Below are 27085 nucleotides of genomic sequence, written 5' to 3' on the forward strand. Positions count from 1 at the left end.
CTTGAGACAGGAACTGGCAAGGGTGCTTGCCAAGCCACTGCCCATCATTGATCAGCAGTGCTGGCTGTCTGGGGAGGTCTCATCTAATTGGAAGTCAGCCAATATAACACCCATATGTAATGGACAGAAGGACGACCCAGGAAATTACAGGCCTGGGAAGCTGATGGAGCAGATCATCCTAAGTTCTATTATGCAGCATACACAGGACAACCAGGTGATCAGGCCCAGTCAACATGGGTTTGTGAAGGGCAGGTCCTGTGTAACAAACCCGATACCCTTCTATGACAGGGTGACCCGCTTGTTCGATGAACGAAAGGCTGTGGATGTTGTCTACCTTGACTTTAGTAAGGCATTTGACAGTTTCCCCCAGTATTCTCTTAGAGAAATTTGCTGTTGTTGGCTTGAATGGGCATATACTTTCCTGGGTGAAAAACTAGTTTGATGGCTGGGTCCAACAAGCTGTGGTCAATAGAGTTAAATCCAGTTGGCGACTGGTCAAGAGTGATGTCCCCCAAGGCTCAGTACTGGGACCTACTTATCAGTATGGTGCTGATTAATTCTCTGATGATGAGAACCAGAGGGAGCAATGGTGAAAGCCTTCCCTTAATGAGGGCTGTTTTCATGGCTAGAAAAATGCAAGAGAGCTGTAACTTGTGTTTACAAGTGCAGTTACAGAACAAAAGCTGTTGAAAAAGACAAAGCAAGTTGTATTACTCAGTCCTGCAAGGAGGAGAGCTGGGTTTGGAGAGTTTGAGTGACTTGGCTAATCCTAAGTGTTAAAATTAACTAAGTTAAAGTAGTTAAGTTTTTGTGGCAAAGAAGGAGCATAGGCAAATCAGTTTACTAGTATTAAACACTGCTGCCATAATCTTTAATAACAGCATGTGTGCAGTTAGATGATATTCTATTGCAGTAATTTCTATAGTGGGTGAATTTAACCCACTATAAACATGTAAACTCTTTATAAGAAACGGGCAAAAATTTGCTTTCAAAATGAGAGGGAAAAAACTGCATTGCAACAAATAAAAAATTAATTCAAGTATGAAGACAGTTACAACTGCATGGCTATAAAACAGGGTAAAGTTACAACATTAATCTTCAAGAGCTCTTTTGTTGGCTTTGGCACAGCAAGGCTATTCTCACACACACCTCAAGGAAGTGAGGTTAAAGGTCTTCTATAGATGGAGCTGTGATGTTTAGACATTAAGATTCTCAGTTACCTTACATTAGCAAGGCTGTCTCTTGTGTATCCATTCTATCTGCTGATTTTCATGTAACATGGAGGAAAAGGTACATGTTCTGTTTAGATGAGGAGTGCAGTGGATGGAGAGTTTAATACAGGAATGAGTAGAAGATGAAGAGATTGAGAGAGTATCTCATTAATATAAGTATATAAATGGTGGATGTCAGGAAGTTGGGGCATCCCTTTTTTATATTGTATCTAGCAACATGACAAGGGGTAATGGAATGAAGCTGAAACACAAAAAGTTCCTTTTAAACACAAGAAAAAACTGTTTTATTGTAAGGGCGAGGGAGGGAGCCCTGACACACAGGCTGCCCAGGGACATTGTGAGACTCCTTATCTGGAGGTCTTCAAGACTTGCCTGGATGTGTTCCTGTGTGACCTGATCTGGATGGACCTGCTTCTGCAGGGGGGTTGGACTAGATGATCTCTAAGGTTCCTTTCAACCCCTGCCATTCTATGATTCTATGAAAGAGAACATAGTGAAAGAGGCATCAAAAGGATGAAAACACAAAGAAGGAATTATGCTTGACTGGTAAAACACTAAAAGGAGGAAGAATCAGTGAAATAGGGGGGAGCAGACCAAGAATGGGACATTCAGAGGGAGGAGGTGAGGAGGGAAACAAAAGCCACAGAAGGCCAGATAGTTGCACAAGAGGAATGAGAAAAGGTGCAGTAATAGATGGAGAAGGGTCTATGGAACCTTTGGACACCCTGGAAGCCAAGCCCAAGAATACTTGATCTGTGCACAATTTTTCTGTCCAAAAGTACATTGCAACTGCAGACAGTGTGTCATCCTCCTTTCATGGCTGCTCTGTTTAGAAGATAAAGGCTTTTTTATTGTCATTGTTTGCTCCATTAGACAAGTGATAGAAAGAGCAGGCCCTAGTCTCTAATCAGAAGAGTTTAATTTCCTCAGTTTGAAAAGTTCGTCCTAAAATACTGTATAGTTTACAAATCAAGCATTTGGATTTGCAATAGGAGTTGGTATCATTAAAGGTGTAAATCCAAGATAAGAATTTTAACAAATATTTATGGTTAGATATGACTGAAAGAGTACAGGATTGGACCTTTAAAACTGACTAACTAGGTGTTAATAGCAGTCATTAAAATTTAACTGTGGGGTTTAAAGGGCTTGTCTATACGTGCAGTGAAGGAATTCCTTGGCCAGTGGGGCTGCCTCCAGAAGAATGGTTTATTTCTGTTGAACTTAATCCACTGTAACCTAATTTGTCTGTTCTGACTATTCAGTTTTAAAGGGCAGTAATGTAATGCAGTGGTGTTTGACAATTTAGGTGAAATCAGTTGAAAAATATTTTTTTAATAAATTTAGAAAGTCTTGACTGCTTGAGGAACAGGTACTTCTCATTTTCAATTTACGCTGTATCTGTGAGAATTAGGCATATAGCTAAAAAAAAAGAGTAATTTTTAAAATGGCAAGTTTTTGAAAGTTAGAGCAAAGCTCCAAATAATGTCATCGAAATCAACATAGAGCTAGTTCAGAGGAATTGTACCCACCTGGCAGCACAGGCCTTGTAAATGCTTTCTAAATGAATCAGGATGGATGTATGGCTGAGCTACAGATTTGTGTCTCAGTTCTTCCCATCTCAATTGATTTTTTTTTTTTTTTTTTTTCCTATTTAAGGGTCTTGCACCATAGTGACTTAGAATCATAATACTTACACTAAAATTATTATCAGAGGGAGAGGTTCTTTGTGGAAATTTTCTGAAAAAAGGGCTTTGCAGTTTCATTCTAGAATTACATTTCTCTTCTATGACCCAATTGCTTAATAATCTGGAATTGATTTTTATTATCTGTTTAACACTAAATGCATATTAAATATATATTAATATATGAAATGACAGTTTTATATAGTTGTATTAAATATACATGCTCTTGGACACACATTGTGTTGTTTTATCTTGCTTGCTTTGTGTATTCGTTGCTGATGGACTGGGTGGTACAAGAAGTACAAATGGAGCTGTGAAATTATTTTATTTCCTTTAACCTTGTCTCTGTTGGGGCTTTAATTGAAAACAGGTTTTGCAAAAGTGTTGCCTTAAAGATGAAAAAAAACCACCCAAATGTTTGCAATGGCTGTCTGTTCCTGTAATTTTTTTTGAGTATTTTTCATAATGGAAGGTAACCACAGGATGAACTAAAAAAAAATAGCATAAAATATGTTATCCTTGTCCTGTCTTTGTCTTCTAACTTTTCCTCGCCACAGTTGTGTGAAGACAGAAGGTGCAATACAATTCATGCGGGAGTGCAAACACAGGGCCCAGTTAAGTAGTGGAGCAAACTCAGCCAAGTTCTGAGTCAAGAGTATAGTAACAAACTGCTTATCCATGCCTACAAGCATGACCAGAAGACACCCTGACTGTAGGGAAGTACGTGAATAGCTTTGATGTCTTTGTTATTCCTCTGTTTCATATAAAATACTTAGCTTTAACTATTTATTTAGCTTTATTAGTGTGCAATGCAAGGTAGAGGTTTTCCAGTGTGTTAATAAGATAGTGTAAGAACATTTAGTGTGACTACTAACTAATAGTCTGTTGTACTGGAATTTTTCTAAATAGGAACAGCTAAGGACCACTGGATGTGTTACTGCTTTTCGTTTGTCATCACTTTAATTCAAGTTTTTCTCATTTTCAAGAGGATTTATTTTGAATATGGGTGTGTTTGTGTATTTATAAGTTTTGTTTCTGAAGATGTCTAAGCCAGCCACTTTTAACAGGGTATGAGCTTCTGTTTACTGTTGGTAACCATGACTCATCTGTGTTATTTTTAACATTGCAAAAATTAATGTATTTTTTCCCCTATTCTGAATATTTTTCCCCTAGGATTGATTTTTTTCAATTTACTTACCATAAATCTGGAAACCTAGTTTTTGTATATCTGTAACCCAGCAAGATGCTGAGAATTGAGTATTTTAACAGTTGCTATTGTTGTGTTGTAACTGGAGCTGTTAATGTAGGGGGACATTCTTGCCCTTGTCAGTAGGCTTTGTGCAGCTGTTCTGAATGGGATTTGGGAAGACAAGATCCATCACACCTACAGTGCCTATGTGTCCCTGAAAACAAGAAATATCTCTGCTGTAAGCTGTATAATTAAAAAAGACATATCCTTGATACTCATGGACAGAATTATGTTTGTGAACACATCTCAAGTCCTGCTGATTTACTTCAGGTCTTCAGTGGACTTGACTGAACCGAAGAATTAGACAGACATGTGCTCACTTTTCCTTTTTTAACTTCTCTAGGAGTATTGTCAGAGACAGTCTTAAGACAAAATTTTCTCCATGAATAATCATACTTCCACAAAAGCCAGAAATTGTGTTATGACCACGTTTCAAAATAACACTTTGCAAAATCCAGGCTTTCTGAATAAACTTCCTCTCTTGTTAGTGGCAGTGTCATGAACCCCTCCGGGATTTTGGAGGTGATTCTCAGCTCTTTGTACTTTGCACAAGAAAATACTGATGTGTTTGGGAGACTGGTCTCTGATCCTGCCTTGAAGCTTGGTAGTGTTAATAAATACTGTATTTCAACTTATTTGTGATGGTATACAACCTCACTAAGCCTTTAGTCTGTAAAATGTTTGCCTCTGCAAAGATAGTGGTTCCAGGCCTAGCTGTTTTAAATTTTTTAATTTTTACCTTTTGATTGCTAATATTCAGTAATCTTTACTTCTCTAGTCATAAAAGTGCAATGTTTTAAAAATCTCCTCTAGCATAAACATCCTGGACTTTTGCTTGAAAGATTTCATCCTCCTCTCTGGTTTTAAGTCATGGACCTGCTACTTCGGTATCTACCCCAGTTATTCCTTGTTTCACATTTATGGTCTGTGTAACTGCAGATCTAATGTTCTTTCATGAGACTCACAAAAACTGATATACTCTGTGGTAATCTAGATGTAAGAAATACACATTCCCATTCTATCATGGGGACAGTGCTAGAAGATCTTTGAGCTTTGCTGGATATTATCTTTATGTGGTTCATGGAGGGTCTTTGTAATTTTCATTCATACTTTCTTCATTTTTATTAGCAGAAAATCTTGCTAATTTTTAGAGGATTATTTAATCAAGTCTGTTCTTTTTATGTAGCTATACCTTACATGAAAAAATACAAATTTCATGAGATAGAATTTACTGCAGTGAGTGTAGAACAAATCTGATTTATAGAACATGCTAACTGTTAACAAAGTCCTGCTCAATATAAAGTAAATTTCTCTCTACTCCAAGTTATTGTCACACTGCTGCTGCAATACTGTAAAATCAAGTAGTTCACATCTTGTCAGCATCTTGTGACTGGGAAGATTGTATCTTATTTCGTTACAGTAATTTCAGACAGTAATTCATTTGATCCTTTTATCTCAGGCAGTAACTATTTGAGGCTTACAAGCCAAGCTTTGGGCTCTTTGCTTTAAAAAGAAAAAAAAAATAACTTCTCCCCTTAAAGGACTGGGAGACTTGTAAGGGCTCTTATGTGGTGCCTGAGTTTGCTTTTTGTAAAATAGTTTGGGTAATAGCAGTTCAGCTAGGGAGCTTAGTAGTTGACCTACATGACTGAGTGCCATAACCCAAACTCCTCTATACCCTTCCTTTAACCCCTCTGGCTGTGTTGGCCCTGGCCATGTCTGCAAGCTGCAAAACAACTATTTTAGCCCAACAAACTCTTGCTTTTGGTGTTTTTTATGTGTATTGCTGTATGTATAAGACAAGACTTTGTTTTGTCCATAAATACCATGGTGACATATGAGAGAACAGAGCTAAACCAGACCTGCTCAAACCCAATTGTACTGTTAACCTTCTCTGAAGTTTGCTCTTGGTTTCAGGAGTGTGAGTCTGGCTGTACCACAGTAGATGACTTTGTCCATCCAGTTGTCCATCCAATTGCTTTTCCTTGCTGTTTGAATAACAAAAGCATAAGTGAGAAGGTAAATCTTTGTGGATGACCACTCCATTCAGTTGCCTTTTGCATGAATCCTGCTGTGCGTTCTTCCGGAATCCCCTTTCCTAATCAGTGGCTGATCCTGTCACCTGGTTTTCTTTCATCAGTTCTGTCACACAGCCTAGTGTTCTAGGGACCCTTCTTGACCCGGCACTTGGCCCTCATGTGTCAGCATGCTAGTTCTTCAGGCTGGGGACTAACAAAGGTTCAAGAGTCTTCATAATCATTAGATTTCTGCTTTTGGGGTATTAAATGTCTGTGTGTAAAAGCACTGTTAATTCTGTATTACAGTAAGAATAAAAGCTATTAGAGCAAAATCCATTTATAGTCCAGTAATATTTGCAAAGACTAAAAATACATCCTAAGTTGGACGGAGAGGCAAGACTGTGGAGTCCAGCAATCCTGGTGGTGGTAATCAATCCCTCTGCCTGGGACAGGCAGGTGTCATGTCACTCAATCTGCCCCCCTTGGCAGTCATCCTGTGTCTGTTGCACTTGTGCTCTCTGAGTGTGTTAGGCTCCTTAAGGTTGTATTTCGTCTCCTCTTACAGCACAAATTTCCTATTGAGTATTGCTCTTTAAAAGCTTAGGGAGTCAGGCAAACATGGAATAAAAGTCACCATAGTGGCTAAGTTATTTTTGTAATCAGGTTACAGATCAGTCTATGTTCTCACCTAGTGCTCTTCCCAGGACTCAGAGTTTTTTTTAAATGCTTGCATTCTAGTTAGGGTTTGTTTTTTTCATTTCTGTCTGCCTACAAAGCAATTTTTGTCTGTGAACTTCAAGTACATTATTATATATTTCAGAGGTCCAAGAGAAAACCATGATTTTCGATCTTCTAATATACTCTTCCATCCTCCTCCCATGAGAGTAAATGAAATACAACACAAATTGAAATTACAGAATGAGGACCATGAGCTACCACTGAAGTCAGCATATGCATATTTTTAGTCTTGTGAGAACAGAAATTGGCTGTCGAATGTTTTAGTGAGTAATGTGTATTTTGCTGAGTTAAGGTATAGTATGGCTTTTAAAACACAGGAATAACACTGTAACTGAAAACTTGGCTACAAAAATCTGTTGAAGCCTTTGGGGATGAAAAGGCTCAAAAGGCTTAATTATTTCAGAGTAAGGGGAGGAGGAGCTTATAAATGAGTACAGTCACTTCCAGAAGAGAGGTATTGTTCAAGTGCACTCATTTAGAGTTATAATTGGTGTGAAATCTAAGTACCTTTATGCTTCTGGCTAGGTGGCTAAATCCAAAAGAAGGACCTTTTTGGGTTCTTTTGGTACAATGAATTTTTAATGCAAGCTTGAGTTAACGTATCAGCACAGTTTATGCTGGAATTTGTCAGAGTAAAAGCATAATGTAAAGATATGATGAGTGCCATAAGTCTTTTGTATACTTCCTGTTCTCCAGTTTTTAAGGGTGCTGGAAACCTCTTTGAACTCTTACTTCATGGATGTCCAGCCTGGGAGCTACTTTAGATAATTGAAGCTTCTTTGCAGTTGAAAAAAAGTATCTGTACATGTGTCTGCAAACCAAATTTGATTTTGACTTTTGCTGAAAATATTCAAATAACTTAGTACTGTAATTCTAGTTGTAATAAAGGATATGAAATTGACCTAAAATGTTCGTTGCACAAATAGTAAACCAAAAAAATGTGTAAATGTAAATGATTAAAAGTGGGTTTTTTCTCAGGCTGACTTCCAGTTCAATAGTTGGAATATCCATTGGATTTATGGCTGGGTTCATGAGAATGATAGTAAGGGTTAGCTGTGTAGGTCTTTTTCTGGTTAAGAAAGATAGTTCTGAAAGAGGTGGTTTTTCTCCATTGCTTGTAAAGAAATCCTATTGTGCCTCCTTCAGTTGGATGCATCTGCACTGTAGACAGCTACAGTTAGGCAAGGTGGATTGTACTCCTATAATTTCATTTTAAAGATTGTCTGTAACAGAGGTGTTAAGGAATAGTCTTAGGAGTGAAAAATATCCTTTTTTTTTTTTTTAAAATGCTAGAGTTGGGGCTCAATTATGACAAAGACTATTCATGTAATTTTGAAGAATGCTTATTGTCATAAGGTACAATGCCTCAAACAAGATTCAGAATTCCCTTATTGAATTTTAGAATGCAAAATATCAGCCTGGCACTTGTTTTTTTCAGACCTATGTGGTTATACACAAGGATTAAGTTGGCAGGAAGATCTTGACTGTGTTTAACAGTGTATCTCTTAAATATACAAATGCACCTTTCACTAATAATTTTTTGTTTATACTCTTGGTTTGAAACTGACTGAATCTTTCAAAGAAATAGTAAACTCCTACAATTATTATCCATACAGAAACCTTATTTAAAATCTAGAACATTTTAAATGTACTTACTGTCTTTTTATTTATGAGAATTCTTCCATTAAGCAAGTTACCTCAGGTTACAGAGCTCCCCCTATTTCTCTTGAAGGTACATCAGAAATGTGGCTGCTGTTTTAATAACTTCTTTTTTTTGCAAAGAATTACTTAGAGGAGGATATTGTGAACTCTCAAGTCAAGATCTCTAAAAGTCCCTTCCAACCCCTACCATTCTATGATTCTATGATAAGATGAGCTTAATCACTAATGAGTGGGCTGAGATGTATGGGTATGGTATTTGGTTTTTGCTTTTAAACAAACTTTGTAACACTACATTTTTACTCTGTTGCTGGGAGATGCTGCCACTGTTATTTCTGGACTTGGGAAGAAGTTCATGACTCAGCTCAGAAAGTATTTATGCTGTAAAAAAAATATAGATAAATGAAGTAGTTGAGAGGAAGAATTTCTGAAAGTAATGTCAGTCTTTAGAGCTCTGACATGTGAGAGTTCCCATGGTATCTGGGTTCTTTTGGTGGTGAGCTCCCACAGTTTTAAGTATCCCAAAATCTTTCATGAATAAATATACTTCCTTAGCCATGCGTAAACCTTTGTTGAATTGTTTGCATTTAATCTGAGAATTAGCGCTTGGTGTAAGTGTTAGAGGGTTCATATGGTGCTATTTATAAGACACCAGAGAACTCACAGGTAAGGATGTGAGAGGGAGAAGGAGAAAGGAAGTTTTGTTCCCTTCTTGTTGCCCTCCCTAGAGGAGAAGCGTTGAATGGACTTTCTCAGTCCAGAGTTAGTCGGTTTATGGGAAATGAGCTCTCCTTGGCTTCACTGATAATGAAAGTACATATTCATTAGTTTTGTGCAGTTTAAAAGAAAAAATTTAAGAAGTGAAAGTAGGGATAGAATGCCTGGTCGGGGAAGCTGCTGTACTCTACTGTCTCTCTTAGAAGCCCTTGTCTCCTGCTTGAAAAACACAAATGTTTTCCTTTGCAGAGTTAGTTGTGAGTACTGGCACCGAGCAAGAGTTCTTTGTGGGAAGTTGAGAAGTGCCAGTACAAAAGAGTTAGTTGGTGTGACACCAGGGACATTGACTGGTGTTCAACTGTAGTCTGAACCAGAACCCAAGTGTTACTTGTTCTGGGGAAGGGCCACCGTGACTACCTTACTGACAGTAGAAATTGTTCTAGATGAGGAGCTTTGGTGAAGCAAAGCATTGCTGTTAGCAGATACTTCACCTTTAGCTATTCTGCTCTGAAACATGCCAAGATTCAACTTTGTACTGATGATAACCCCAGTTTTGGTTATCATTTTTGGAGTACAAATGTCTTTAAGATAATGTGAACAATTGCCCAATGTGATCCTACTCATGAACTTTTGTTTAAAGAATTTAATATTGTACATATTATATTTAAATAATACACATGGAAAATCCATCATTTAGTTGTAATTTCACATGGGACTGTTTTGTTTAATGCCAGGAAATCTTTTAGCACATTCAAAATTTTGTATTCATTTTTCTTTAAGTCCTTCTTCACCTTGTTTGATCTCTGTGACAGCTCTGAAGCAGTTAACTGTCCTCTTCTTCCTCCCCTATTTTTTCATTTTTTTCTGTTTGGTTTTTTTTTTTTTTTTTTTTAACTGTTCCAGTGGCTTTTCCTTGAGAGAAGTGCTTCTAGTTGTTTTTATCCTTAACCCTTTGAGATTGTGATGGCTCCTTGGTGGCCTTATCTCCTGTTTGGAATATCTGAGCAGTTTGATCCATCTTTGTTGATAGCATGTGTTGCCATAGTGAAGCTGATTCAGCAGAGTTTTGTCCCATCTTATTTTTATCTCCTGTTTGCTTTGCTGTCCCCTTGGGTGAAATATGCCCAAAATTAAATTCCCTGTTACATAGATACACAAAATTCCTCAAATTCAATCAGTGTTTGTTCTATTTTTTATTACTGTTGAGAGCACTTACCAGTCACTAAGACTGCAACACATGACTCCCATCTCAGGCTCCTATTCTGTACAGAATGCTTGTGAAACCTTACCTTTCTTTCTGTATGTGCAGGATAAACTGTTCTTCAGAGATGTCTGAGTCTTGTACTGACTGCCATAGGATCCACCTTTATGCTACTTAGGATGCCAAGCGTAACTTGTCATTTCAACTTACGTTTTTTTCTGAAGTCATCCACTTCCTATATTGCTGCCTTGGAATCTTCATCTTTTGCTATAAAGCATACAAGGTACTCGTCTTTATCTTCAGTACCATTCACAACCATCTCTGCCCTATCATTTCTCATTCCTTAAATTTTCCTGTTCTCTTGACAGCGCCGTTTTCATAATTCTCTTTGCCTGTGGTTCTTGTATTGCTGTTTATTGCTACTCCTCATGCAGGGCAATGACTTCTAAGAAGTGACCTTTTCTTCTCCTGGAGACCTTAGAGCCTCTATCCATGGCACTTGTCTTATCTGTGGTGCGACATGGAGCTGTTAGGAACATGAGGAGGTCCATGGACTTTTGAGTATGGATAACATAAGTGTTGGCGTGAGTTGAGAGCCTTCAGACTCCAGATGATCAGGGGAGCAAAGGAGTCTCACCTCCTCCAGCATTGCCTTGGTGCCTGCATCACAGAGTAAAATCCCAAACCGACTGGCACTGGCATTGTAATAGGTCAGATGGGAAGGGGCGTTTATGTGGTTAATAAGTTTACTGAAGAAAGGGGTACCTGTTCTTACTTGCATCATCCCAAGACCTGTTGTTGAATAAGCTTTACTACTAATGCAGTATTTTATAGGTTGTTCTTGCATCATCATAGATGACTCAAAGGATACTGTATTGCTGCGGTGGATATTGGAAGAAAACATCACTGAATAATACACATCATTTTAACTGGTTGTTCATGTTCAGAGATTCACTTTGAGAAAGAGTGGTAATTATTTCAGTATAATTTTTAAGTGGCTAAATTAGCACTATTACTCCTTTCTCTCTGTCTTGAGTTCACAGCTTTTACATTTAAGTTAATAGCACCACCGCAGCCACACAGAAAACTGATGTGTTTTACTTTCTTTATTAGCATAGATTGTTTATCATAAAGAGCAGGAATTTTGTCATCATACCAAAGCTCATAGACAGCTTTCACAGCCCTCTGGGAAAGTTAAGGGCAGAGATACATTTTGATGCAGAGCGTGAATGTGTATGGTAAGGCTGTTAACTGGAGAGATGTGGAAGATGGTTAGATGCTTGGAAGTCTGTATGCTTTAGACTTCCTGAAATCTACAATAGGCGTTTAAGATGGGAGAGAGAATTTCAGGATTGGGTCCCCCTGCTTGCCCAGGTAGATTTTTGTTTAACTCCATAGCATGCTCTTAAACACACATGCAGTTTCCATTTGCTTACCGACGTGTTTGTACAGTCATATATTCTGTATAGCAGCGCTGTGTTTGAAAAGCAGTCACATCTTTAAGGAAGTAGTTTTCCTATTTTCCTACTCAAAATCATTTTGCATATCTTGGCATGACATTTCAGTCAATTGGTTTCTCTTTACATGAATGAAAAAAGAGCTTTCTTAGTAAATCTTTGTGAAGTACATTAGGAATGTAGATACTCCTGGTGGAACGTAAAAGGTATTTGAAACACTTAATTCTGATTCTAGGTTTGTGTGGTGATCGAGGGAAATGGTCTGTGAAATTTTCAAGTTTTACTGTAGGCTTGTTTTAAAAGTTGTGTTGTTTAAGCCAAGACTTCAAAATAAATTGGCAGAATATTTTAAGTACTATACTGTTAAATTGACCAGAATATTTTTTATTTTAATAACATTTTTTTATATGAGGTGACATTAAATCCCTAAAAGCCTGATAGTGGTTTCAGAGAGTGCGTTGTCTTTGTCTTCCTGTGACACAGAAAGCATCCTAGTAGCTATTTTTATGCCACTTTCTTGTGGAGGATAATCTTGCATTGTTTGTGAAACTGAAGGGAGAACAATGAGGGAGTGTGCCCATGGAGATGAATGAAGAGCAGTATCATATATGTCTGTAGTGTAAACATCAGCTGGTGAGTTGTTTTGTTTTTTTTTTTTCTTTTGATACTCAGGCATTCCAATTTTTGTTCCTGTTAGCTTGACTCTGACTGTAAATTGAATTAATTTTCTTCAGCATAAGTGTATTTGAGTGTGTGAAGATGAGAGGTGGAGCAAGACATACTGATTTAGGCAAACCCAGCATCACAGAATTCTGTCCCCATCCCCTATTTTGAAGCTGTCTTGACCCTGCTTGCATGTATTCACATACTTAGGATGCTGCATTAAAGTTTCTTAGTGTTTGCTAGTATTGAGGACGTGGCAATGTAAACCATGCTGTTTAGAGGCTATGTGTGTCACATTGAAACATTGCTGATCTGCAGCAATTTGGAGTTAGTAAAGTCACCGCAAGCACAGGACTTCAAAGGCTACCTGAACAGTTTGCAAAGGATTGTCTATTCTGGGTCATCTTTTCTTCTCTTAAGACTTTTTGATGGGTTTCTTTGAATGTATCCCTCTGCTTTTTCTCCAAGGGAGAATGTAAAAAGTGAAGCAGGACTTGATCAAAGAACATAGGGTAAATTTCTGGGAGCTTGGAGAAAATGACTGCAGTTTTCTTGGTGCAATGCTGCTTATTGCTGTGACCGGAGTTTGCACCGGATTGATGAAGTAAGCTTTAGTCTCATAAGCCTTGTGCTGTTTGGTTAGGCACATTTTTCCAGCAGGGAATTTCTATTAAAACTTACTTCGACACTATAAAGTATTTAAGCTGTCATCTGGTGTTGTAGAAAACCACTTTTAATTTGTATCAAAGCTTCCTTGATCATTTACTTAAAAAAACAAGCCCCAAAACCCAATAAAATGTTAACAATAAATAAATAAATCGTAGTTCTGATTGGGGTGATAATCTACAAATGGATGTTACAGCCAGAAGGTGATATGATTATACCTTGTAGGACAGAGTATTGTCTACTGTGATTTTTTTTTTTTGTTGTGTTTTTTTTTTTTTTTTACTACATGCAAGTTTTATGTATCTCAGTAGCTGGATGTGGCATTTTTACATGGATCTTCTCTCTCATACAAAAGGCAGAAATCAAATAATACTGAAAAATTAACAGAATTGGAAAGCAACTATTTTTGTGGCTCACTGTTGTCTATGGAGTTCTGCTTTGTTGGACTCTTTGTAGTAGTTAAGCATCTGTCCAGCAGTAGGGCTTGAGGGAGAGGGCTGCACAAAAGGGAATTACATTAGAAGGTCACTGAGCTTCAGGAATTGTGTTCACAGGATATTCTGCTAGTGCCGTACTTAGCCAGGGCTGATATATCTGGTCTGAAAAGAATCAGATGTGGAGGTGTATAGCACTTCAGAGGACAGAAATGTTTTCTCAAATGACTTCAGTTAATCTGATTTAGTTAATTGCGTTTTTGAAAGCCTAAATAAGAAAGTGAAATCATGTGTAGACTTTTTTTTTTCCCCTTAGATGGAACAGGCTTATAGGTAACCACCATGACTTCCTTATATTTTTCCTGTGGTTGGTTTGTATCTGATTTCTTGTCTAATACTTCAGCTGTAAACTTTCAGAGACTGGGACCTTTGTTTGATTTCTGTTTCTAAACCTTTTGGTGACTGGAAGACACTAGAAAAATGCTTTTTGAGCTTATTTCATGTCTCATTTCTGATTAGACATGAGGTAGCTACTTAACTACATTAACACTACAAACTGCTGATGGCTGTGGTCCTGTAAATACAAAGTGATCCTTTGGGATTCCTTTTGATTTTGATGTATGTGCACACAACTCAAATAGCAATATTTTTTTCCGTACAGATGAGGGAGTCCTTAATTTATATTCCTGCAAATCGTAACAGAAATACTATACTTTTTGTTACAGTAGTTGGTTTACATAGCATCTTCTGCATAGGATGGTAATACCAGACAAACATGTAGCGTTTTTATGCAGCTTAGTTACCTCGATGTGTTTGAAGCGTAGGCCAGCTGAATTCTTCATTGTGCTTCAAGCACAGATGGAAAGCAGTGGTAGAAAAAAGATCCAAGTGAGAATTTGATGAGTGCAGTTTCTTATTGGGCCAGAGGGGTGTGCAATTAGCAAGTTTTTAAATATTTTCAGGGCACAACACATTTTATTTACTGCCTATTGTTGCTTCATTTTTTCCTGTATTTGTGGAGGGTTGATGTGCAGTGCCTTACAGAATATCACAAGCTTTAAACAATGAGCTGGTCATTCTTACAATTTTGGATTTTTTGTGTGGATTTTGTTTACCCATGGTATTTTTTTATTTTTATGAGATGGTTATAGTTCTGTCAGAGTCAATGGGAGTTTTGTGATTGCACCTTCGTCTGCAATTAGGATTAAACTCTGACCTCCAACAATACCAAAAGTCTTACTTTGTTGCTATCATAGTTTGCTAGAAACAGAGAACAATATTCTATGTTACACCTTCTGTCTTTCTGTTTCAGCAAATATCTCTTGATATTAGTCTAGATCAGTCTGGATTATGGATGTTGATATTACAGTCAAACATGTCTGACATCCATGCTGTCATGAATGATCTCAGATACCTGGGAAGCAGCTGGTTTGGAAACTAGGAAGTGTTTAGCCACAACAACCCAGGTCTTCATAAACTGAAAAATCTGTCTGTGTCCTAGAGTATTAATTGATGCTCCCAGGTACAGCTCTTCTACTACAGTTATCCGAAGTTGCTTGTTAAAGAGCATCTGGATTTTGTCAGCAGGAGCCTGAGGTCTTCCTTGGAGCCAGGAAGCAAGTGTATCGAAACCATGCTGGCAGCCTGAGCTCCCTGGACTCCAGAAGAGTCTTCTCCTCCTGGTTTATTGATGAAGTTCCACTAGGTCTCTGTCTTGCATAGACTTGGGTTTTGGGAAACTGTGCTTATTTGTTTCCCTACATAATTGTTTCTTTTGTTTAAGAAACAATAGATGAACAATTGGTATGTGTGCAGCTAGATGGAAGGGTGCAGCAAATGTTATGGTTTTATTGTTGATTATATTTTGAGTCCTGATAAGCCCATCTAATCAATTAACAGATTGTTTTGGGGATGCGAGTCCATGTTGCTTTCCATTTTACAGCAGAGTAGCACACTCCCAGGCTGAGTGCTGTATTTTGGGAAGCCCCTTGCAAGAACCTGATGGCAGAGCAAATAGAACAGTTTACATGTGACTAAAGACTTCTTTTATTTTGCAAGCTTTTGAATTTCACTGTAAGTGTACTGCTAATGTATGAAAGGAATTATTTTAGATTTTATGATCTGTTGTATATTTTTTAATAAATAGACATAATAATCAAGCAGATTATCCTAGTACTTAGTAATGAAGAATTACAGAATTTCAAAGATAAGCATTGTTCTAGATCACAACATTTTAACTTCTGCAATATTTTAAGTCTTCTCTTCCAGGAATTAATCTGCAGTACTGTTTCATTGCTTTACTTTCAAGGCTGGGAAGCTGCTAAAGTGGGTCACTGGAGCTGTTTGAACAAACAGGCATTAAGTAAAACACAGATGAAAGGTCGATATCTTTGGATTCTGTTTGCAGCTGCTACAGTCAAGACAACTTCATTCAGAAGCCCACTTAAGGGATCACTGAATGTAACGCAAACTAAAATGATGAAGTTTCCTAGTTTACTTTCAGTCTTTGGTCATTTTTAGTATGTGTTTTTCTGCACTTTTCATAAAATTGAGCATTTCTGAGTCCTCATTGCATTTAAGTCTGTCATAAACTTTAGTTCACATTCTGCCTGCAAATTACATTGCTCGTTTTTTCAAAGACTTTTTTTTTTTCAGAAAACATTTATGTTTTTATAGCTAAATGCATACTTACAGAAATGATTCGTCAAGTAAAATTTGCATTACTATTTTGTGAAAGAGAAATAAAAATATTTTGAAAAATAGAGAGCTTAAAGACTGATTTTATGTCATGAAGACTGAACCCTAATGACATGGAAGCTACTGAGGGCTTTACTTAGACCTCGCTGACATTAACAGCTAATTAATGAGTTTGATCTCATTTCATTGTAATTCCAAGAAAAACATGTTTTCTAGTCCATCTTCAGGTCTTGATGCATGTTAGTCCAGATTATTAAAAGCAGAGCATGAAGGGGTATTGGGTTTTAGAATAAGTGGACAGCAGTTTTATTCTGATTCATCTTTGTAATCAGGCCAACTATATATTGTGACTGTGTAAATTTTGACATTTGTATGTGTGATCTGTCCCTCCAGTCTGTGTAAAAAATTAATGTGTTTTTAAGAGGAAAAGAAACCAGAGAGAGAGTTAAATAAAGCACAGAAAACCTAAACTGAAGTTCAAGTTTCGTTGCTATTTACATTAACAATGTAAAGCTCAGGATAGTAGTAAATTTGAATTGTGTCCATAACTATGTGCGTATGTGATCTGACATGACATATAAAACAAAGCTTTTTAAGAGCTGATGGCTTGCCTGATGGGATTATGGGATTAAGAGAATTTATTCTTCTGAAAGAACCATGTCATATCAATGCAAACCTCATCAGAGACAGTAATTGAGTGGCATGTATTTTCTAGAAAAATACAGTTCAGATGATGCCAATTACGGAATATTTCTGTTTGTGAGGATAGCAGTTGATTGTGAGGGCTCAGAGTTTCTCCTCATCAGTGACCTTCTCTGGCAGCAGCTGGTAATGAATGCCTTGGTAGAAGTAGGAGAAGGATCTAGTGGTACTTCTTCCATCCTTGCACTGTTTTTAGCCATAAGTCACTCAAACAGTGATGGGAACACCAGCACATAATATAGCTTTTGTTACAGGCTTTAAACATAAATAATAATGATTTTGGATATGAGCACTTTCCCTTAGATTTTCTGGCTGCTGATAGATATTCTTCTTACATTAACCTAAATTGGCACTGCATCTGTGGCACTGCATCAGTTGTGAGATTTCAGACATTTGGGAGTAACAGAGTGAGTAAGAAGTGCTTTGTGCCTTATCTTTCTCTCTGAAAAACTGCATTTGTGTATATGCAAAAACAGCATCATTCATGGCCCTTTATTATATGTATTGAACATATCAGTGGGAGCTGAAACTTCACATTTTTGAGCCAGGTGAGTTGGCATGGAGCCTTATCATGAAAGAGGTGATGGCAATACGAGGAAGTGGGAAATATGAAGGAGTTTTACCTGAATAAAAGAAGACTTTAAAAGAGGGGTTTAGGTTTTCTTAGTTTTAAGAAATGAGCCTCAGTTAGGGAAATACATTTCAAGAGCTTGTGTGTTATTTTTGAATGCCTAACAGCATTCCTTTTTGACTGTATTTCTTAAAAAATAGGATATGTCCTTTCTGTGAGAATCCTTTTCTATTCTGATTTTTTGACAGTTCTCTCAACAGGGTGAAACCCCATCGTTATGTCTATCTTAAATTCTCTTATCCAGATTTCCCTATCTAGACTCATAAACTATATATAGAGGTGTATATTTAATTCTTCTTTCTCGTGTGTGGACCATGATACTCCCTTACTCCATGCCCTTACCATCTTTCTTCCTCTGCATTTTCCAAACTGTGTACTTTACCAGTCTGTCTTTAGTTATCTTCTTATTTTGTATTTGGCTAGCAGGCCTCCGTTCAGTCCTAAAAAAAGAAGTAACGTGATGCTATCTCCAAGGCAATCTGCTGCAGACTGCTAGGGCTATTTCCCAAACTGTCCTGATATATGAACACCAATAGGGGCATAAACAAGAAATGTCATGAGTTCTGATTTCATAACTCCCAAGGAGAAGCTGATTGAATTTTAAAAAAATTAAAGAGGTGGTAAAATACAAAATGTTGCCTTTAAGCTTGATAAACATCCCCTGCTCTTCAAGAGCAGCTGGTTTAGGGATAGCAGCATTATATATTAAAATGCACAGAGTATTCTTTTGAAATGTAAACTATAAAACACCACCTGTAGCACAATATGCTGTGTTAGAGGAAGCAAATACCTAAGAAAAAAATGGATTGTTAAGTGAGCTTACTCTGAGAAAACCGTCATATTTACTCAGGACTTTCAGAGGTGAAGATGACGAGAACTTAATAGAGATCCTTGAGACAACAAGCTACTCTTTCATGACAAACACTAATGCATATTGCCATTCTAGTCCTGGATCACTAAGTTGTTTATTTCATAGTGATCTTGGTTTCGTATGGTTTGGGTTGAAGTTAGAAATTTGAAACTAGATTCAGAGTTCTCTGTTTTCGTGTAGTCCTTCTCATGTACAAAAGTGGGTCCTGGAACTGTAACAGTTGCAGAGTCAGTGTCTATGTTGGCTATTGTAGTTGAATTGAATATGCAAAAGTCCCCATGTAAGACCCCTAAGTTCATGGTTTTCCATGTTTTTTTTTAGCATTTCTGCAAGACCTGACCATAGCTGACATCTTGTTAGAAACACAGATACTAATTCAGTCTTGATATTTCTGTAGAGAAGGGTTATATATATATTTCGCTATTATCAGAAGTCATTGTCAAAATGTGTAGGATTTTGTGTGTCGTATGTCTTAATGAAAATTTGATTCAATAGCACACAGTTCATAGCATTGATGTGTACTCATGCATTTCACTGTATATGAGTTCTTTTTTATCCAATTCTTAGTTTATCAAATTTAGGATAACATACAGGATTGAGGATAATCCAAGCTCTTCATAACAGAGAGAGCTTCTGCTGAATTATTGTTTCAGCCAGTCAAAATTGATATAGGAGGCCTACACCAGATAAGGGTAGTTTAAACCTAACTAGGATTAAGAATGCTCCATAATGATGTGAAAGATGATGGATTACTTGTCAGTACAAATACTTAGCACTTCCCTGTGGAAAATCCTGTAGTTTTAACTTTCCAAACTAAACTTGTTTGATCTGAGATTTTATCTTCCTAGAGACTGTTTCAAGTTGTGATAGGTTTGTTGGATGCCTTCTGATTCTTAATGAATGAAAGAGAATGAGTAATTGGTGCAGATATGAAAGACCTGTGAGAAGATCAAAATTGCAGGAGCAGAGAGCAAGGTCTCATAGATCAAGTGTTTCAGCACTGGAAAATTGGGTTTGTCCTGTATTTCTTGTGTAGCTTTGTTACTCTGGGTGAGCTTGGTAAAACAAATATTTTCCCAAGAGGAAAATGCTCTTTTATATGAGTGCAATGTTTGGAATACCAGAGTCTAGTTTACAGAAGGAATATTAGGAATACCAGAGGAAAACCTGTTGTGGAATGAGTTTTGTCTTCAGAGCTTGAAAAATGATGAATGAAGAGGCTGGATTCTTTGTGTTCAACAGCAACATAAAACACATTATTGAATGACTGCTCTTTAAGTAAGAAGCATCCCTTTTGTGTAGTAAATAGTAATCTTCTAAAAAATATTGATTAAATGATAGTGTATTATAACAATGCATATTTCCAGAAAAGCTTTATTAAGATTTCACAGCTAGTTTTAATTCCTATGTTAAATCAATTTTTGGATGCTTGACTTTCCAACCCTAATAATGTTCTTTCAGCACAACTTGCTGAGTTTCGTATGAATCAAGTATTGTAAATAGCAAGGATATTTGCAGAGAAAAATAGTACATTTATGTATGAGTAAAGAACCATGCCTGTTAGGGCATTTGTAAATACCTGGATGATGTAAAAAAAATCTATTGCCTGTCTAGCTCTTCCTGTAGGCAAACAAGTACCAACCAGCAGAAAAGCAGATGTAACTTAGCAATGCAAAAAGCTGCCAAAGAAAAGGAGGTTTTTCTGTAAGTCTATTTTAAGTTTGGAGGAACTCCAAACTTTTAGTATTTTCATTGTTACAATAAAGGAAGCTCAAAAATTCACAGCTTGTCTAGAAAATGAGGGGTTTGTACTCCTGTGCTCATTTTGCCTTTCCTCATGTGAATGTGGAGACAAGTGCACTGTTCTGCTAATAAGCTGGTGGCATCTGGTCTGGCTGCTCAGAGGTGATTTCAGGTTGCCTTTGGGCAGAGAAGTCCACTCAGCAGCTTGTTGAGTGTCAACAACCCTGTGCAATACTGCAGCCTTGGGGAAGAGAGACTGGAAAGCTGCCTGATGGAAAAAGACCTGGGGGTGTTGGTTGACCTCTGCTTTAATGTGAGGAAGCAATGTGTCTAGGTGGCCAAGAAGGCCAATAGTTTCTTGACTTATGTCAGAAGTAGCCTGGCCAGCAGGACTGAGGAAGTAATTGTTCTCTTGTACTTGGATGCTGGTGAAGCCACACCTTGAATACTGTGTCCAGTTCTGGGCCCTTCACTGCAAGAAGGACATGGAGGTGCTGGAGTGTGTCCAGAGACTGGCAACAGAGCTGGTGAAGGGCCTGGAGAACAAGTCTTAAAAGGAGCAGCTGGGGGAACTGAGGTTGTTTAGCCTGGAGAAGAAGAAGCTGAGGGGAGATATGATCACTCTCCAAAACTACCTGAAAGGAGGTTGTGGTAAGGTGAGGGTAGTTCTGTTCTCCCAAGTAATAAGCCATAGGACAAGAGGAAATGGCCTCAAATTGCACCAGAGGAGGTTTAAATTGGATATTAGGAGAAACTTCCCAAGAGGCTTGTCAAGCTTTGTCAACAGGTTTCCGAGGGAAGTAGTGGTGTTCATTATCTGTGGAGGCATTTAAAAAGTGTATAGATGTGGTGCGTAGGCATATGATTTAGTGGTGGACATGGCAGTGCTGGGTTAATGGTTGGGCTCAATGATTCTCCCCAAGAGAACTTTAGAGGCATCAATGCCACATACGGCCTTTGGTTTAATCCTGGTAAGTAAACCTGTCTTCCAGAGAAACTGTTATAGTTTGCAGACACAAGGCATTGGGATTTGTGAAAGTGGACATTGATGTTAGAACAACCTGAATCCTGAAATTATTCTTAGCGTTTTGGAATGACAAGAATTCACAATGAGATAGTTTGCACAATTTTTAGTTCAAATTGTCTACTCTGGAGCCTCTTAAAGTGCTACTCTGTTATAATAGTGTAGGTTCATCAAGTAGATGTTATTCTATTAAGTCAAGATATTTTATTGAGATACTTGCCATACACATAAAGTGTAAGAGACTTGCAATTCGTATGTCTGAGGTATCAGAATATCTGCAATAATAGGTAAAAGCAGAGAAGCTCAAGTTGATTAATTAACCCCTGAGGATTTATTATGATGTTGTACAGATCAGATGGTGTAGGAAGATGTGTTCCTTCTTGCAGCTCCTGCTTCACCTGCATTCTTAAATTACCTTGGCTTAAACAGCACTGCTTCTACTCGTTGCATGGTGACGCCCTTTCCTTAGTACTCTGTGCTGATAGTGGGGAAAAAATAGACTTCCTGGTTTGAAAACTCAACATTTGTACTAAAGTGTGTATTAATACACCTGAAAATACAAAACAAACACAGAAGCTTAATTTACTACTTGTTATGAGTTAAATCCAGAGGGCTTGCAGTTTTGTGTGCTGTGACAGCAGATGGACTGTTTGCTCCTGTTTTTTTAAAAAGGGGAGTTGCTACTTTGTCAGCGAGGAGTAGCCCTGGTCAGTCCTTGTTTCTCCTTTCCCAGAAAAGAAAAGAAACTGGAGTTCTGAAGGGAAAAATGAGACAGTGTGCCGAAGATGAAAAGATCTGGAGCACAGAGCTGGTGGAAGCCATGTGCTGCATGGGTTAGTAAGAGCCTGGTGCTAGACTGGTGGGTGACAGGGCTCCTTCGGCACAGAGCAGAGCTCTCCGTTAGAGGCAGCTTTTCACAAGAGGCTTTCAGTGGATTTCTTAGTCTAGTGTTTCTTTCATACTCAGCTGCCTGTTGTCTGCTTCATATGAGGGGTTCATTTGGTATGTTCTGCTTTGAGCTCTGGCGTGCTGGATGTTGTTACACTGTGTTTTCCTCTTAGTGTGCCTGTGGTTTTTTTGGAAGTATTTAGAGTTTTGATCAAAAATCACAATTGTGGTGCTTTATTTGGTTTTTTTTTTCTTAAACCCTGGTGTTTTTCTCATGACAGGTGGCAACTTTCCTCTTAAACACATCTATATGTCAGGTACAGAGTTTTTCTGCAAGTGTTTGAGTAATATTTGCATATATAAAAGGAATAGGGGTGGTAAGCATCACTTCTGTTAGATATGTAGCATTTAATTGAAGATAGTGTTGAAATTAACAGTGACCACATGTTCTAACAAGATATAAGGAAGTATTTAAACTTGTGGTTTCCTTATAGTTGTCACAGTAACATTTCCCAAAGTGTAAATTTTTGTGGTAGGCAGTCAAAACTAGCTGAGGTTAATGTTGGGAAAAAGACACATTGTATACTTGTGGGCTGGAATACTGAATTCTGCAGTTGGGAAGCCTTGCATTGTTTTTAAAACAGCTATCCATAATGGAACATTTACTAGAGATTTCTTTTATTTCTGAGATTTTTTTTTTTCTTTGTCTACCAAACCAGAGCTTCCACTGTATCGGTGTAAGTAACTGATGTCACAAATCCTGTATAGCAAAAGATTTTCTTAATCTGACAGTTGTTTGTTTGTTTGGTTAATTTTTTTTTTTTTCTCCAGTAGTACAGCTTTTCTCTTTAGTTTCTCATACTTTTCTTTTTTTTGGGTCTTGAACTAGAATAAGAGAGTGTGGCACTGCAAAGTAAGGATAAAGCACGTGCCAGAAGCTTGGAAGATCTTGAGTAGTGTGGAAAAGGTGTTTAGGGAATAGCAGCTATTCTATACAGAGACAAACATATACATACACTGCACATACTACCTGAAGAACTCTGTGACACAGTGAGCTGTGACTGTGAAAGTTATAAGTGGGTTAAAAAAAAGAGATTGAAAAAAATAACAGGAAAAAATGCATCTATGACACTTAAATGCCAAAATGTGTATAAACATGTAGAAAGTCTATGAGTCACAAAAGGGAGGGGTACAAAAAGACTTCACAGGCTTTTGCTGGTCTTGTTTTTGCATTTGTTCCTGAATACTCATTACTGTTAGGAAGAGCATATGATGTTCGATTTGGCTCAGGATGGACTCTTGTATAACTTCATGTTCTAAAAGACCTTGCTGTCACACCAAACAAGGAAGTCCATGAGTATAGACCTTCTGTGAATTTGTTTGTTTGCTTGTTCTTTGTTGCTTTTGTTACCTTTGATCAATCTGAAACCAATATTTTTTTTTAATGTAAAATACATTAAATGTAATAAAATGTAATATCTGATTTGATCTTCAAGTGATGGCAGTAGCTGCAGAAGGGGTCTTGTTTTGCTACCTGAGCTCATTGCTCTTTCTCAGACACACTATAAATAACCTGAGTCAATGAAACAGGTGCAATTTTGTTGGGTCTTAAGGGATCTTAATATTTCAGACTTGCACAGATGGTCCCAGTCCTATATGCGTGACTCCTGCTATGGGGAGCTCCTGGACTATGAATGGACTCTGTAGCAATTGTACTGGTTAGTGACCATGTGTAGGTTTGTGTAGATAACCCTTGTGCTGGAGTGGCAGTTAGTCTTTATATAAGGTGTCTCAGTAGAATACATGTGTATACTTCCCATCCAGAAGTGGCATGCTTTCTTACCCTGAGTCTATTGCTTTTACTGTTTCTTCTCACTATTTTGTGGATCATCACTGATGCCAACTACCATGCCAAGGAGCAAACAGCAGACAGTGGCTGGGACCTGTATCTGGGTCACTGGAAATCCATGTATATTTCATAGAAGATCGAAAGAAGAGAGTCCTTTCTCTGACTTAAGCTGTAGCTCATCCTTGCATGTGTGAGCAAGGGTGATACTACAGTCAAAAAGCATAGTGGTTAGAAAAGCCAGCTTTCATACAGTAAGACTTTTTTTTTTTTACTGTTAAATACATTAATAATTTTTAAGTAATATTTATAGCTTTGAAAAGATTACCTTGATCTTTTTAGTACATTTTAGGGAATGACGGACTTCTAGGAAGTTCTATTTTTGTTAGTAGTGCTGTTGCTGTACTGGTGGGGCTGTTGCCCCAGAGGAAGTTGCCTGGAGTTTCTACTCAAGAAACTTTTTTGTGACATACTGTGATGTTCTGCAAAAACATTTGTGTGCTGTTATTTTGATTAGACATTTCTGCACTTTTACAGACTATTCTGTTTTAAACTTTATTAGAATGCTAATTTTATAAAGCTTTCCATAAAAAAAGAGAAACATCTTCTGCATAATTTGTAGAGCTATTAAACCCTTTTTTTTTTTTTTTACCTCCAGATGAGCGGGACAAAGTACAGAAGAAGACCTTCACAAAATGGATAAATCAGCATCTCATGAAGGTCAGTTGATATTTCTTGTGACGTCTGGATGACTGATTACTACAGCAATGATTTTGTCTTTTAGTAAATGTTTGATTTCAGGATGCATCTGTGTTACATATAATAAGGAAGATCTTAAATTGTGAGATTTATGGACATCCTTTGTCTCTGAGGAGTTGATGAGGGAGCTGAAATGCAGCTGATATCCCAAGACAATGGATTTGAGTACTTGAATTTGAAATTATGATGAGTCAAAGTTTAAATTATGTGATTTCTTTCTACAAAGATTAACTCTTTTCTGGCAATGGAGTGTCACGGATGTAGTACCACAGCTAAGGCAAATGAAAAACAATTTTCTGTGGGATGAGGAAAAGCCTGTCTGAATTTTTTTGGAGAGCAATCCTTTAGTACAAATTAAAAGTTATGCCTATTTTTATGGAAGAGCAGTGTATTGAATGTGATATTTCTATATACCATTGTTTTACACACTTTTAAAATATGCATGGTCATTGTTGCTGTACAGTCAGTGTCTTGGGAGTAGCTTAAAAAAGATTTAGGCTCTAAACCTGTAAGGAAATTGGGGTAAGAAGTTCACACTAAATCCTTTTGACTTGCTTGGCAAGGTCATCGGCCTTAGGCCTCCTTCTTCAAATGATACTCAATGTGAGTGATTGTAGAGGTAGCTACAAATACATATGTATAGATATCTATGTATATATGTATATATATATATGTATGTATGTGTGTGTGTGTGTCCATGTGTACTGCTGGCCTGATTTTCATCTCAGATTGCTTACTTTGGAATTCAAGTTAAAAGTCAATAACTTAGACAAATACAGTTTGGCTCTAGCTCTTCCCTTAACTTGGAATTTAGGTATCAACTCGACTTTATCTTTTGGAAGTATTGTTTGAATACAGTTGTCAAATTTCTGTTCTTACAGTGTTATGTCTAGAACAGTGACTTGTATGGAAATTAAAATCAATCCTTCAAATACTAAGACAAGTGGATATTTAGAAAATACTATATAATGAAGAGAACATAGAAAAATAGAACTATAACCGAGTACATTAATGGCAGCGACATTAGGCTTGTCCTGGTGTATGCATTAGTTGAATTTGAGTCCTAGTTTTCAGCTACCTTGGATTTAATACAAAATGCATGCAACTCTTATTTGTCCATTGACTACCAATAGCTTGTTGCAGACAGGAAAAGATGGGAATTGGCTGATTTCAGGCATCTTAATAGCTTTACTTGAGCTAGTTACCCAGACTTCTCTTGGAGGTAGCAGAGAGAGCAGGCCCTTCTAGATGTCTACTCCTAAGGCATCTGCCTTAGCGAGCATCAGTTTTGTTGTAGAAGTACTTTCACTCCACTGCCTGAGAAAGGAGATCAGTGTGCTTTATTTGTCACTGTTTAGGGCTCAAAAAGAGGACAGGATGAAGCTGTTCGTGAAATTACAAGAGATCACGGGAAACACCAGACTATGTGTGTGGACAGAATACTACCGTTGGCATTGGGAAGGATTGCATTTTTTCTTTCATCTTTTTTCCTACCCTATTTATATTCTTTCCTTTCTCTTTCCTGTTTCTTTTTCTCCTATCCCATGTTTCTTTTTTTTGTTTTATCTTCTATTCTTGTTTCTTTTCACTTTTTTTCTGCTTGTTTAGCCTTTTCCTTGCTCAGTTTAGTTTCTTATTTTCCTACAGTCCTTGGGAAAGTACAAGACTTTCAATCTTTTAGGACAATCAGGATATTAAAAAGAGTTTTTTCTAGGTCAGCAGAAAAACGTGATGTTTTTATGGGTTCCTCTCATTTGTTGGGGGATGATATGAAAGCCTACTCTCATTCTTTTAATTAAATTCTGCATTTATGGCATTTGCTGTGTAACCACAAGCAGCAAGACAGCTGAGAAATATGTACCCTTTTGCCCTCCATTGCTCATCTCTAGTTGCATTGGATTCAAAGCATCTGAGTGCATGATATATGAATTTCAATGTATAAGACTAGTCCCTTATCAGTTCAATTGACTAGTCAAGCATGTATTTGTGTACTTTGCTAATCAAGAAATATAGTCATTGCAGAAATATTTCCTAAAAATAATCTTGACGTGCATAGTTTTAGACAAGTACATATGTGTTACTTGCAAAATTAATCTACTTAAGTTATCTTCAAGTTCCACAGTTTAAGATGAAGTGAACTGTCAGTATATTTTTTAAATGCTGAAGTTTTTCTTTTGAATTAATAGTAGATGTTTCCAAGGACTGAGT

At 37.4% G+C, this 27085-nt stretch overlaps 1 protein-coding gene across 18 annotated transcripts in view; it reads left to right on the top strand.

Moving 5' to 3' along the window:
* The window catches only part of DST (dystonin), a 308980-nt gene that overhangs the window by 71752 nt on the left and 210143 nt on the right, over positions 1 to 27085 (top strand). For 17 of the 18 annotated variants that reach the window (XM_061989556.1, XM_061989537.1, XM_061989540.1 and 14 more), the window contains one exon: positions 24777 to 24838. In XM_061989556.1, the coding sequence (XP_061845540.1) occupies positions 24777 to 24838 (62 nt within the window). Of the gene's footprint in view, positions 1 to 22131; positions 22218 to 24776; positions 24839 to 27085 lie in introns of those variants that run through there. The other variant, XM_061989544.1, reaches the window with a different exon arrangement.

This window comes from Colius striatus, chromosome 2 (genome assembly GCF_028858725.1).
Source record: "Colius striatus isolate bColStr4 chromosome 2, bColStr4.1.hap1, whole genome shotgun sequence".
NCBI classification, from domain to species: domain Eukaryota; kingdom Metazoa; phylum Chordata; class Aves; order Coliiformes; family Coliidae; genus Colius; species Colius striatus.